Below are 14,475 nucleotides of genomic sequence, written 5' to 3'. Positions count from 1 at the left end.
TTTCAGTAAATTAATGAGAGAGGGTTGTAGCCTATTTTATTTCTTTCAAAAATACAATAAACAATGACTGACTCGACGATGTGAGACCACTTAATGCAGTTTTGACTGATTAAAAGGACCGGTTCGAGAGAAAGCTGTTACTTCAAACAATGTTGGCTTAGTAAATACTTAAAAGGGTGTCGACTGCACCATTTATCGCAAGACATCACCTTTAGTTGTAATTACACGAGAAAAAAAATGAAGTGAGGTCGGTCAGTGCAGGTTGTAACTGTATAGACCTAAAAAATACTTGTGCTATAGAAGCGGAGGCCTATGTGATGAAAGGGTGCTAGCAATAATCGGAAGCTTGCGTCATGTCAAGGCTATTGACTGATTTGCAAAGTTTGTTTGTTGCGTGTTTACGAAACAGGAAAGGTTGTTTAAAAGTACTTTATCATAGGATGGTCTGATATGGCGTAAGCTCGTATAGTTGCCCTGCATAGTTTTTTAGTTTTAAATTACTTTCACATTTTCTTTGCTTTTTCCCGTCATGTTTCGTAAAATTTCGTATGCTGAGATTATAGGAAGAAGATAATTTATGAATTATAGAAAAACGTGTGATAGCCTTGCATGAAAAATCGCTGATTGTAGCTTTTATGCTTCTTCTACAAAGGGTTACGGTACAGTTACAAGTTTTAAATCATACACATACAAAAATAACTTGAAACATTAAAGGTGAGGGTCTTTTAATTTGGACAATTGATTGTAGTCCTACACCAGTCATAGTGTAATTTCACATCCATACTTGCAAGTTTTAGACGTAGATTAGACAAGGTTTGCAATAACATCATCTTGCATAATCCGAATCGGCTTCCCGTAGTTTTCACAACTATAGGTACACTTTGAATGTCTCACCAGGGTGATACCTGACAGCGTTTCTAGCCGTGACATCACGTTTGCACTCCCACAAGATAAAACCGTGCTTCTTTGTTTTTATTCAATATCGTTCAGTTACATCACAATGTTGATTGTTGCGCGAATCTGTGAGCTCACTTCGGCACGACACTGTTGTATCAAACAGCGTTTATGTAATTTGGAAATACGAAACAGATCCGTTCTCTTTTCAGCGGACCTATATGTAATTTGGTTCGTGATACCTGCTCTGCTTGTTAACATTTCGACATCCATACTGCAGTTCTCACTGGTGATTCATATACGTTTTGCTCCTCTTTACATAACACAATTTGCGTGTGGGTCGGAGAGGGTGACATATAATGACGTCGGCCTCAAGGAAGAGTTGCAGCGATAGATTATTGCTGACCGCAAATCTGCAGTCTAAGTAATAGGAGGATAAACATAACTACGAGTGACTGCTGAGTTAGTTTTTTTACATTGTTTACGACGGTGGAATAGAGAAAATCATGTAAGCATCACAGAGTGAGTTGTTTTGTGGATCGCAAGGTTACTACACTGATGTTTGCAGTTGAGCGTTATCAATTCTCAAGTCCAGTACAATGTTTTTGAGTTAAGAATTATTTAGCTGTGACAGTGTCAAGGATCATACAAAGACTGTCTTCCGCATATGTTTAATGTTTTGTATTTGTGTATACTTTTGCCTAGAAAAAAGTAATTACAAAGCTTAAAAAGGAGCTGTTTATCCAAATGTGAAAGATTAGCTCTGTGCTTTCGTACAAAAGACAAGAAAAACAATAATTTCAAAATGATCGGGCTCACGGAGGTCCAAAAAGGTAAGAAGGGCGTAACGTAATGAAGATGATCTTCATATAGTTTCAGTTCTGGTTATTTAAATATTTGTACGAAACACGGAAATTACACCATGGCTTGTGATTGCAATGACGAGGCTATAATATAGCATATAGGTTGATGATGCTTCCATATATACTGTAACTTACCACACTATAAATAGTGACAATATGCAGCATATAGTATCACATTGACGCAGTTACAAGTTAAATGCGATGAAACTATATCCTGGCTGTTGTTGTAGTGCTTTACCCTTGATAGATAACGAAATGATGTTACGTCCCAATGTAGAAATCACGTTTATCTTTCGCAATTTTATTTTTGTCAGAGATGTATGCTTTTTAACCAAAACTTGTTTAAATCATGTGTAGTTAATAGATTTAGTACAAATTTAATTTATAAATGTTCAAAGTATAGCTTGATGCAGAATAAGTTATTGTTTGCAAAAGGTTGTATTATCTATTATGATAAAAGGTTTGATAACATTTGCACCGAAACGTTTCACAAATGCATGCATATAACGACGGTAACTGTGTCGTGCAGATTTTAAAGTGTTTGTCAAGAATGGTATTGATGTATTAGACCAGTGATTCCCAAACTGTGTGCCGCCACAGATTCTCAGGTGTGCCGCGAATCTTTTTGGAGTTTTGGAAAAGAACTGTATAAATATTTAAAATAAGGCATGCAGACAAGCATATGCGACTTAAAAGCGCTCTAACTGCTTCACTAGCTGATAAATAAGCACATGTCCACCCAATAAGCACATCCATCGCATTACCCCGTGAAAAAAAACTTTTTTAAAACAACTTTTCTTATCTTGTAAGTGTGCCGTAAGCGTTTTATATTTCTTTTTACTGTGCCACAAGCTTAAAAAATTTGGGAACAACTATATTAGACGGTCAATCTAGCTACTATCAGACGGTATTTAGTTCAAAATAAGTGATGTACTTAGTGCAAAATGCCACAACATAGTTCCTTATTACATGGGTTAAACGTATAACCAAAATGTTAAAACTTATGTTTTCCGTTACGTAACATTATTTAGATTAGAAGAACAATTTAAAAGGCGTGTATAAAACATTTTTGATGCTTGTTTGAACGTTTTAGCCAACTAGGTCCAACCTCGCAAAAACAATTACTTTAAAAGAATGGGCGGATGTGCGTAACTACTAACTACACTTGCTCCATATTTTTTAAATGTAGAGTACTTTAGGTAGTACTTCGGTGCTTAGTACTGAACACAAACATTAGCTCAATTCACAAAATATGTTATTTAACTTCAGCTTAAATCCAACAATTCAAAACCCAACGGGCTTATAATTAAACACAAGACCACAGTGGCATATTCTTGTTCGATCATAAATTTACTGTTAAAATACGTAATGCATATGGCGACATTGGATTATGGAAACCCATTTATAGTTGCTAAAGATGAACGCAAGCACTAGAAGTATTTAAGCTTCATTGGATTACGTATATGGAGCAATTACTTCAACGAGAGCGTTGTAAAAAATGAATGGGAGGATATGACATGAATCGGTTCATAGATATGAGCTCATACAAGCTATTATTTTAAGAGCTACGACGATGAGTTGTGGCGATCAATTTTAATTAAATTGTTAATCAGTGATATATTTGTAAACGTAAAAATGGCAAAGAAACTCGCAAGGCAAAAGTAAGGATACTTAAACCTTCTTTTTGCAGAAATTCTTGTGTTTTTGTTGGTTGCCGCCATAATTTCGGGTCTGATCTGTTTATTTTCATACATCATCTGGAGAAAGTGTTGTATCAAGCAAATAAAGAGAAATTTAGAGAAACGCGCGGATAACAGCGCTGAGGAAAATGATGAGTTTCCTGTGGATCCATTCGGTAAACACCATATAGCTATACATACTATATTTTAACTCCCATGAATATAAATTAAACTGAAACCCCCCTTAGTCAATCTATTTTTTACTGTATCCATAATGATATATGCTTTTCGCGATTTAGCTTAATTAAAAGATCTTTTTAATATATTTCCTTGTCCTCAGACGCGGAGACGCTCGATTATTCGTGGACAGGACACCCTAGTAATGAACGCTCTCAAAACAATCAACGTTTGCCGCGCAATTCTGCTCATCCCACTGCGCCATCTCTTGATATATTTGGGTTTCATAACGAACGGTCGTCGACCACTGCTTCAAGCCCTACCACTGCCGTGAGCACGATATCGGGAAGTCCCATGCATGTTACCAGAAGTCTGCTTGAAGATGCCAGCGGTGTTGAATATGTACCAAACGAAACAAGTAATGCGTTTAACCAGCTGAATAGGTTGTTAGAGAGTCTCAAATGAAGGGGTTAAACTTAGGTTATTATTTTGTTCATAATCATTCTAACGTTATTATTGGAAAGCTATTTTTTCTTCAGATGGGCAGGGAAATCATGCCGACGATCTTCCAACTTACGAGGAGTTAATGCAGCAAAGACTGACGGCAATGCGCAGCAGGATAGTTTAACGGCGACCAACTGGGAAGGCCTAATATGCCACAACCGATAAAAAGGGCCTGTGAAATATTTTCGCGTTTTTCATTAAGTTAAAACTAACAAAATTATCTGTAATTTATAAAGTCAATTTTTACCACTTGGTGCAGCATACTCTGAAACTTTGGAGACCAGCTTAGTATATACAATTTTGGGTTCTCGTAGACCCGTGATTTAAAAAACGACCCTTTAAAACGCTGACTTTATTTACATCTTATTTAAGCAGAGCTTTAAAAAAGCGCAGCCTTTTTATTTTGCCAAGCAAAGAATAAAATAAACGTCAAACGTTGCTTTTAATTCTGCTTGATTGTACATTCTTCTTGAAGTTCACCTGTGATCGAACTTATAACGTCTTTTTCTAGTATAGGTTATTTCAGCTTAGTGCTGACAGATTTTTGTCGTACTTTCAGCCTATACAAACACGTAATATTCTTTACTGTAATCCAGCCCATACCTTTATATTTTTCTTGGTTAAACTTCGATGATTGCAGTGTTTCGATTTCGCTTTTACTAATAAACAAACCTTTTTTATAAACATTGACGTCGTACATGAACAAATGACTCGAGTTACGTTTTTCAAAGACTTGACTTGAATTTATTTTTAAGGAAATTACATACAAAAAGGCTTCACTTGACTACAGTCCATGTTTGACATGACTCCACTTGACCTGAGTTTGTTTGTTTTTAAACGCATAGGCTACAGTGCAGCAAAATGAAGCAAATTTTGTTAAAGCCCGAGTAATTTCTTGGTGACCAAAATATTATTTTTTCTGTAGTCCTATGGATTGGTTTCTGATATCAATTGACTGAACTTTAGTCTTATTTACCAAATGACTCGACTTGGCTTTAACCTTAGACGAGGAGGAAATGACTTGACTTACGAAACGACTATAACGACTTGGTTACGAATCTGCTATAGGCTATACCAGGCGTGTTATCCAATTTTATCTCAATTTAGACCGTCGACGTATGGAAGATATACAGAACGTTGGAAAAACTGTGAGGCCGATTCAGCAGAAACGTTTTCATGATAAACCTGTAACTCAACTACTTTCAGCTCTTTTACGCCAGCTATTTCACAAGCTTCTTGATAAATGCTTGACGTACTATTGTCAATGCGTTCTTGATCGAGAACGTTTTGAAGAGAAAAAATGAGGCTCTTCACAGATGGCATACTGATTCACAGGTGGTCTGTGACGTAGCACTGTATTGAAGCTGAGCATGCGTAATAAAGACCCACCTAATAACTGACCGTCTGCTCGAAAATATAATTACTTGTTGATAAACCAAATGTTAGAAATTTAGCCATGCCCCTTGCTACAACTATGCGTATAAAGGTGGAATTTCAGTTCTTTTCGACGCGTTTTAAAGTGCAAAAACTGAAATATTTGGGGGCAATGAACAAACGGTTTTTATAAACTTCTGGCCATCCTTGAACCAAATCCTAAATACGCCATTGCGCAATACGTATACGCGTTACTATTTGCATGAAAGCGTGTGGGAACCATAACATATCTATAGAAATTTTGAGAGCAACTATTTTACCATGTGTACAGCAGGTTATGCAGCCCGGTACTAGTGATAGGCTGTTAGGAAAAAAGCTATGCAAAAAGTTGATTTTAGCTATTTAAGGTTCTATTGGAGTTATATAAGAAGCTAGACTTAGGTTAGTTTGCTTTGTTAATGTTATAACATTTCATTTAGGTTAACAAGAAACTGTGAAAAACAGCTTTGAACGCACGTTTTTTTCCTGCGAAATAGTGGCAGCCATAAATGTTGCACCATTCACCATAGCCTACATAACTGCCTTGCATTATGTGACGAAAAACATCTACCGTTACTCAATGTTTTACTATTTTAATTCAGATACAACCCCAACTTCAGTTAATTCATGCGTAGCAGGGTTACCTGGGAGTGACTGCTTTTTTACATAGTGCTTTGACTCCAATAGAATTCAGCAGACAAGGTACGAACCACTGTTGGTAAAAGAAAATGTCGGTGTCTGTGACCCAAAAAGATTGCTTCTGTGAGTACTGACCATTTTATGGGTTATGTCATCATGATTCATTACCCACAAGTTTAGAACGGATGCTCTAGCTAGATTCTAGAATACTTGGCTAGATGAAATACCAGATCAACAACAATAAACCCTACTAAAAATACATGAAAGTTTTCAGAACAACATGTATCAAAAGATTTTAATATTTTAAATTGTTTGTTTCTCATAATGTTCCGCCAAGTGACAACCGTTTCGACGATGTAAAACTGCATGGTTTGAATACGGTTAGGAAACAAAAAGAAAACGACCGCGCGCGCCATACGCAATGTGACGTCAATCAGCTGATTTGAATGTTTACGAGTTTTTCTCAGCACCCTTCTTCTTTGGTTCATGCTGCTTCTAACCATCTGATTGGCTAATATATCTTGTGTCGCGAAACGCGGCAAATTTAACAAAGCTCTTCATTTTCTCGCGCGAACTTTGAAGCTTCAAAGTTGCATAACCCTCTTCGTTACACAGATCAGCTAAACTCAGCCGCTGCAGCACGAACTCTGTGTATCTCTTACTGAAAGGTGTTGTACTGTTGTCGTTAACAAGACTCAATACCCATTAAGGTTTATGATGTATTCACCAAAGAAAGCAGGAAATGTGATGATAACCATGATAAAGAATGCGCACATAGATGAAAATTCGGTAAGTTTACAGCCAACTGGGCTAAATAGGCTACGATGCACCAACAATAAGTATTTTATTTATTTTGGTTGTTACTATGTTTGACTTATTTCTTTCCTGGCACGTAAGTTTGTTTGCTATAATTCTGTGTCTATCGCCGCCAAGTTTAAAGTCGTGCGATGAATGCTTCCGTATACATTCTGACATTGTGTACCCTATATAGAAGTATTGGTGCGATGACTTTTCGAGTTTAGTGCAGAAGGGCCCTATCAAATGACGTCACAGTTTGGGAAGCATGGTTGAGCACCTCTGCAATATAAAACTCTTTTTTTTACTTCGCACTTTAGGCTACATGTTTATGATACAGTAGGCCTAATAGGGTAAGACGAGATAATGTAAGCTACGCCTAGCCTACACTGTAACTGTCTGAGGAAAAGTGAACTAGCCTAATACTGTTTTTTATCTTAAAAATAACGGACAAAATCAGTCTGCGCATTGAAAACGCAAGGGAGGGCATTGTTTGGCTTGCATACAAGCTGAAAATTTGTTCAGTGCCTATATAGCTTAATCTGTTGAAATTAATTTGAAGGGTCTGTTGTCTTAATAAGCACTGACTTATGGTTGGGTGTATAAATTTAGTAGTGGAAAAAGCTTCAGTAAAGTATTTGTTTAATTCAGTTTACTCTATCATTTTAAAAAGAACTTGGGGGTAAGTTGAACTAAAAAGTTTCCTTCCATGTCTTAAATGATTTTCATTACAAATTGCTCTTGGACTGCAATTTTATAAATTCCCAGTTTTATGAGACCAAATTATGCCAGCTCGTAAGGTAAAACAACTAATATCCTACACCTTACAATTAAGTAGCATAACAGGCTATCTTTGTTGCTTATGGCATAATGCTTCACAGTCAGTGAGGGAAGGCCAACCTTACTAAGCTACAATAAAAAACTATTGATAGTTAGAATTTAGCATTTTTATTTCTTTGAAAGGGCACACTGAAGTGCAACTAACAACATAATACCCTAAAAAATGGATATATAAAAATATTTTTAAAGGTAGAAAGAAAGCTACTGAAAACTTATTACCTTGAAAAAATATTTTGACATGCACATAAGTAATTAAATTTCAAAGAATATGTACTGTACATTGAAAAATATGTAAATGTAAAAGAACCTGCAAAAATATTTCACTTTATCTTGTTTTAACCTATGGGTGTGAAAGTACTGCTCCCAATTTGTGGTTGGACTTCTTAATGTCCTACTGTAGCTTTTATCCACACCGCAAAGCATGGTGAGATCTCAGGCGTGCAAGACTGCTAAAATCTGGGCACAAAATGAGGCTCCAGGTGCATTTTGCAATCTAGTAGGTAAAATGCTGAGCTTGTAGACTCTGTTTTCCAGGGGTAAATGTGAACCGTTGGAGTGCAGCAAGCACAGTCTTTTAAAAGCTTGAGGTTGCAGTTGCCATGCTTTCCACTATGGGCTTTTATAATGTATTGAGCTCACAAACTCATAATGGGCCTTGTTCATGTCAGACACTTTAATCTTCATGACAAGCAATATTCATTGTAATTCATCTGCACCAATAAATATTATGAGACAAAAGACAAAAAAACCTAATCAAAACAACATCAACAGTGATCATGTTATTCATGTTCATTTGTAAGAACCACCATACTTAAAAACCCAAATGATAGTGATATTGTTTTATCAAGTTTGATATGTGATATGCTATATGTTATATACGATATATATGATATGCTATGTGTTTTGATTTTTGGTTATTTACGAAAGAAGTCCCAAACCCTCAACTCACAATAATAATTTCTGAAAAGTTAAAAACAACACAATTATGTGTAAGTAGTTGGTTTCTAAATGAAGTTCCAACACAAAATAGACATATATAATGGCTCAGTAATGAAGCAACTAGAGTGCAATGGTGCAAACCCATGATCAATTCCAGCAGCACTACTAATGCAATGCTTTTATGGGAGGCGTTATTGAAACTTGCTTCTGTTTGGTGGTTCTGGTGAAAAGTTTTAAAGTTCATCGAGCAACCACAAAACATTTACAGAAAGGTCAGTAGCTGGGGGGTTGTTTTATTATTATTATTCAATATCATAAGAGAGGAGCCCGTGACTAAGGAGATTTTAAGAATAATAATACAATAATCTGCATGGGGCTTGGCTGGTGAGGAACCATTACTCATTAAAACTTACCTTTGTATGTACTATTTGTTAGATATTAAACCGAAAACAATAGTTCTTAGAAAATGTTATGAAAGTTTTGGATCTCACACTTTTAAATCTTCCTTATCTCTTGTGGTTAAAGAGATAACAGCTGCGAAAGCAAAGAGCGCCACACGAGACAGAAAACCCGAAGTGAGACAAGAAAGCCCAAAGTGTGAAACGAGATAATAAAAGAAAATAGAAAACGTAACACGAGGCGGATTTCTGAAAACGTCTCAAGTGTGATGTGTAATGCATTTTTACCCATGTAATGTTTTCAACGGTGATGTATCCTGCCAGTAACCTGCATTAAACTGTAAAAGTACTTAAAAGTGAGTCTCGAGCGCTGTGAGCAACTTCTACTTTTGTAAATAAACTTCGAAATGTCTATACAACACTATAGGTTACGTTTCAACTAAGCATAATGAACAACCAGTTGAGAAAGTAATAAATTAGACAAGTTGACTTAGCCCAATGCATGAGTTTTTTGGCGGTTTAGAAAAAACTTTCTACTGTTTGTGGTAATGTCTTTTGACTGTGTTTTTAGCTTGCACCGCGATCAATTCAAACATTTCTTTTCATTCCTGTCAGTCACGACACCCATCCGTAGAGTTGAACGTTTGAAAATTTTTACTATGTAGCTTTCGCGCCGAGATATTACGTAACAGTAGCTCTGACGCCGTTTAACGGAAAACTTGTGGGTCGCTTCCGCGTGTTCACTAAGATCCTTCTACTTCGGTTTATGATTAACTTCGCGTAAGAGTGTTATTACGTTTTAGTTTCGGTTCTACGTTTGATTCGCTATTGCACTAGGCTACTCTAATCTGCCGTGATATTTCGCTTGATTAAATCATGCTTGGGAAGCCATTTTTACCCACTAAATGTAAACCAAATGTGTATTTATCAAGAAACATACTATTACTAACTAATCAATCCTTCAATAATTTTACTTTACCCCCAATTTAATTCGATCGTCATCTGCTGATTCATTACTTACCCTAATGGTTCGTGTGTAGCGATGGGTTGCGTGGCCTGCTACGGATGAAATCGTTTTTGTTTTGGTAACTGTCGACACCATCGATATTTTTATATACATATTTTTTTGGTATCGCTAGCATTTCAACCTTCAACACTATTTCAACAATACATTACAATACGTAATACATTACAAAACATAAATGAAAAATACCTGAAATTGACGCCTAACATTTATCGCGAATTACGGTTTGCGATTATGCCCCGCTCTATCCATCGGTTAATAACACTATTTTTTGACAGTTCAATGTTATGGAGACGAAGTTGCAAGCTCACAAAACTGGCAGAAGAATTCTCGGTGATGTGCAAAATACAACGTTTTCACAGCAAACGACGGAAAAACAGATCGCGCTAAAGAGCGAAAACCTCAAGAAAAGCAACTCTAAGCAGGTACGATAACTCAGGTTATTGCTCGTAATTTTATAAAAATGTGAAAACAACTTAGGAAAAATATTTCCGCATATGAACTATGTGTAAAGTGGATATTAAGTTATTTCTAAACTCAGTATGCGACGTTTTACACAACAGTTCGACAAAACTCCTTTACAGATTTCAATAACAAAATAGTCTTCAAGCCACATGGCTGAGGACTTAAACAAGCAGCTAGCGAAGGTTATGTGTGTAGGGCTTGTTTTTTAATTTGGCCCATTCCTTCGTTTGCTTTAAATTTAGTGCAATGAAAATTATTTACATATGCGCAATGTGCTGCCAGCAGTGCGCACCAATCCGAGCCTTTGTTTACAACGCTTACGTAATGGTTCTGTATGTCACGTGATACAACGCTACTTCACAATGTAAACCAGCAGTGTTGTCGTTACGTGTAGGCACAGTATGACTCGCAAGTAGCATCGATTTATCAGTGAAAGGCATCTGATTGTGAATTCAGTTTTTGCTTTCTATCGTTATGATTGATAAGGAGTCGCGTAATATATCGACGGTAAGCTTTGCAGTACACTGACTACCACAGAAGCGCCGAAAAAAATAGGTTTTAGACTACAGCATATTTACGTGTTGTTTCTCAGCGTTTATAACAATATACTGAAGTTAGAGCTGATTTTGTAGAAGGAAACTCAAGTCGAACCTCTATTACGTGAAAATCCTCAGCGATTTGTGATCTTTCCTATTCAATATCATGACATCTGGCAAATGTACAAGAAGGCAGAGGCTTCATTTTGGACTGTTGAAGAGGTCAGCCATTGATTTTACTTTCATATCATTTAATTAAGGGGTTATGTGCTAGTCCCGGTGGGACTATATACCGAAGCTGTTGTATACAAATGCTTGTCCGTTTAACAACAGGTCGACCTCAGCAAAGATTTGATTCACTGGGACGCGTTGAAGCCAGATGAACGTAAATTTATCAAACATGTTCTTGCATTTTTTGCTGCTTCCGATGGAATTGTCAATGAAAACCTAGTATGAACATAAATACTTTTGAATCAAAATGCAAATACTTACCACGTATATCCAAAGGTTACTTTTCTGTGTTAATGTCTGTCATTTCATATACGTGTTTTTAAGGTGGAACGTTTTGCTCAAGAAGTACAGGTCACTGAAGCAAGATTCTTTTATGGATTTCAAATCGCAATTGAGAACATTCATTCTGAAATGTATTCGCTGTTGATCAACACTTACGTTCGTGATCGTAATGAAAGGTCATTTTACCTAACTTAGTTAAACCGAGTATCTAGATCAGGGGTGGGCAAACTTGTTCGATGAAAGAGTCACTTGCGGAAAACTATAAACACCAGCGAGCCGCAAAATCAGTAATGATTGTCAATTTGGTTATATTATATTACTAGTAGTCATTTTGGGATATTACTTTTCAGATAGAAGACCCATAAAAAACATGTCGGCGAGGCGTACTTTGACCACCTTTGCCATAGACTCATAGAGTATAGAATCTATACCTGAAAACAATGTCGGATTCTATGTATAGTGTTACGTCATAAACGAAATGCTGGCCTAAATAAAGAAAAAAATAGACAGAAACGTTCATAAACGGTACTCTTTGTAGCCTTTACAATTTTTTGGGAATTTTACGTATCGACTAGAAGAGCCACAAAACACATGCCGGCGAGCCGCAGTTTGCCCACCCCTGATCTAGATAGTTAATTACGTATTGTGTTCAAGTTGAAAACATTTTATTTATTGAAATGTGTAATTTACACAATATGTTAAAGTTTGGAGTTGACAAGTTGTTTTTTTTGTTACTGCAGAGAGTATCTCTTCAACGCCATTGAAACTATGCCTTGTGTGAGGAAGAAGGCAAATTGGGCTCTTCGATGGATAAATGATAAGAATGCGTCTTTTGCTGAAAGAGTGATTGCATTCGCTTCTGTGGAAGGCATCTTTTTCAGTGGATCATTTGCAGCAATCTTTTGGTTGAAAAAACGAGGTCTCATGCCCGGGCTGACCTTTTCTAATGAGCTCATCAGTAGAGATGAGGTAATTAGGATTTGAAGTTGTCAAAAATAAAAAATTATCGCATAGAAAGTGATTTCAAAAATACTAGTTCAAACGGACACCTATCTTTAACAATTTGTGTATCACACAAATGGGTACTTCATTATTTCATTTAAGTTAAGCCTCAGTGTCAAATGTGTTATCTGTAGTTGTATGTATTTTATTTACACAGGGTCTTCACTGTGATTTTGCTTGCCTCATGTTTAAACACTTGGTAAACAAGCCAAGTGAAGAAAGGGTTGCAGAAATTGTGAAGGACGCAGTGAAAATCGAACAGGTATTTGAGAAATGCACGAATTTGAGTTTATATAGGATTTGCATAAGTCCATTGGAGTAGTACATAAAATACAACCATATTATCCAACACGATATTGAGTTAATGAAAGGTAATACCGCCAAGATGGATGACTTTGCTAACAGCAAATACGCAACAGATGCATGACAAAATTAAGCACAGCACAACTTCCAGTAATTGCCCTTGTTTTTGACGTTAGGCTATGATCATGATTACCTGACACTTTACCATTGTATATAAATGAAAATACCATTGTTATCGCAGTTTCAATACAAACATTTTTGTCTTGGCATTAGTTGTACTGTAGTCATCAACGGTTACAATATGCCATTGGTATTAGTGTAAATTGTAAAGTAAGAAACTCTTTGCAATCGTTCATGAGTACGTAAATATTTGACAAAATATTTGTTTATCATGGTGAACTTAACTTGGGTTTGGGCCAGTTTTAAAACAAGTTTTTCAATTGAAAGGTTCATTCTAATGCTTTGCATATTTTCTACGTATTTTTCTTTACTCCTGTTGTATACAGGAATTCTTGACAGAAGCACTTCCCGTTGCACTAATTGGAATGAACAACAGACTAATGAAACAATATATTGAATTTGTTGCTGATCGTCTTTTGATTGAATTGGGATGCTCAAAGGTAATCTTTTATATGTTGTATATTGTTATTTTTAAATAGAACATCAATTACTTGGCAATGAAAGTTTACTTAAACCTAACGTTTTCAAACCTGTTTGTTTAAAGGTCTTCAACTCCGAAAATCCTTTTGACTTTATGGAATTGATATCATTGGAAGGAAAGACAAATTTCTTTGAAAAGCGAGTTGGTGAATATCAGAAAGCTGGCGTCATGGCAAAGGCAGAAGACATGAAGTTTACACTAGACGCTGATTTTTAAATATTTTATTTTATCTGTATGTGTTTTTTTTGTCACACAGTTTCTCGCAAGATTAATGTATTTTAATTTTTTCATAACCCATTAAACTAATGATTTTACTAGGCTATATTATTTTGTGTAATGTGTCATTCGTTCCAGATGATGTCTTGTAATGTATTTTTTCCTATGTTTTTACTGCCTTTAATAAAAGTTATGAAACATGTGATTCTCGAATCGCAATACTAAAAACTTGTGTAACACCGCTAGTTAGATTTCTTATGGTTTTACGAGTAACAGGATAAAACCGGGATTTTTTATGTATTGTAGTTAGGATGTTGATTAGCATGAACATTTTGTTTGATTACTCTACTTTGACTATAGTTTATTAACTACAACGAGACTGTAACTTCGCGGTAGTCTTAAATTAACGTTTGACCAAGACCAAATCCATAAAAATCGGAAGGCTGAAGAATTAAATTCAAGCTCTTATCAAAGAATATATAAACAACAGTAGTGGCTATTGGGTGAGGCGGTCGCCTCGGGACCACCCAATTTCTGTATACGCACTAAAAAAAACAAACATTGCATACGATCAATAAAGTTAACTGGTCACACGGTTTTAGGGGAGGAATTAT

The 14,475-nt window shown here is 36.1% G+C and overlaps 2 protein-coding genes across 3 annotated transcripts; both read left to right on the top strand.

Annotated features, from left to right (window-relative positions):
• The first annotated feature begins 1,569 nt into the window (after positions 1–1,569).
• On the top strand, positions 1,570–4,802 carry LOC143450088 (uncharacterized). The gene is made up of 4 exons (XM_076950494.1): positions 1,570–1,727; positions 3,448–3,612; positions 3,777–4,031; positions 4,153–4,802. Exons 1-4 carry the CDS (start codon positions 1,700–1,702, stop codon positions 4,239–4,241), a joined length of 537 nt encoding a protein of 178 aa, XP_076806609.1. The 5' UTR covers positions 1,570–1,699; the 3' UTR covers positions 4,242–4,802.
• A 1,765-nt stretch (positions 4,803–6,567) lies between these two features.
• On the top strand, positions 6,568–14,066 carry LOC143449756 (ribonucleoside-diphosphate reductase subunit M2-like). Of its 2 annotated transcripts, XM_076950071.1 has the most exons (9): positions 6,568–6,958; positions 10,444–10,590; positions 11,263–11,388; positions 11,500–11,616; positions 11,722–11,855; positions 12,420–12,648; positions 12,839–12,943; positions 13,491–13,604; positions 13,709–14,066. In XM_076950071.1, the coding sequence occupies exons 1-9, from the start codon at positions 6,884–6,886 to the stop codon at positions 13,859–13,861; spliced, it is 1,200 nt and encodes a 399-aa protein (XP_076806186.1). In that variant the 5' UTR covers positions 6,568–6,883; the 3' UTR covers positions 13,862–14,066. The 2 variants fall into 2 exon arrangements, with proteins under 2 accessions (XP_076806186.1, XP_076806187.1); XM_076950072.1 differs by lacking the exons at positions 6,568–6,958; positions 10,444–10,590 and adding an exon at positions 10,982–11,137.
• The last annotated feature ends 409 nt before the right edge of the window (positions 14,067–14,475 follow it).

The sequence above is a fragment of the Clavelina lepadiformis genome, chromosome 3 (genome assembly GCF_947623445.1).
Source record: "Clavelina lepadiformis chromosome 3, kaClaLepa1.1, whole genome shotgun sequence".
Taxonomy (NCBI): Eukaryota; Metazoa; Chordata; class Ascidiacea; order Aplousobranchia; family Clavelinidae; genus Clavelina; species Clavelina lepadiformis.
The sequence above is the reverse complement of the archived record's forward strand: the minus strand, read 5'-3'. Positions and strand labels throughout refer to the sequence as shown.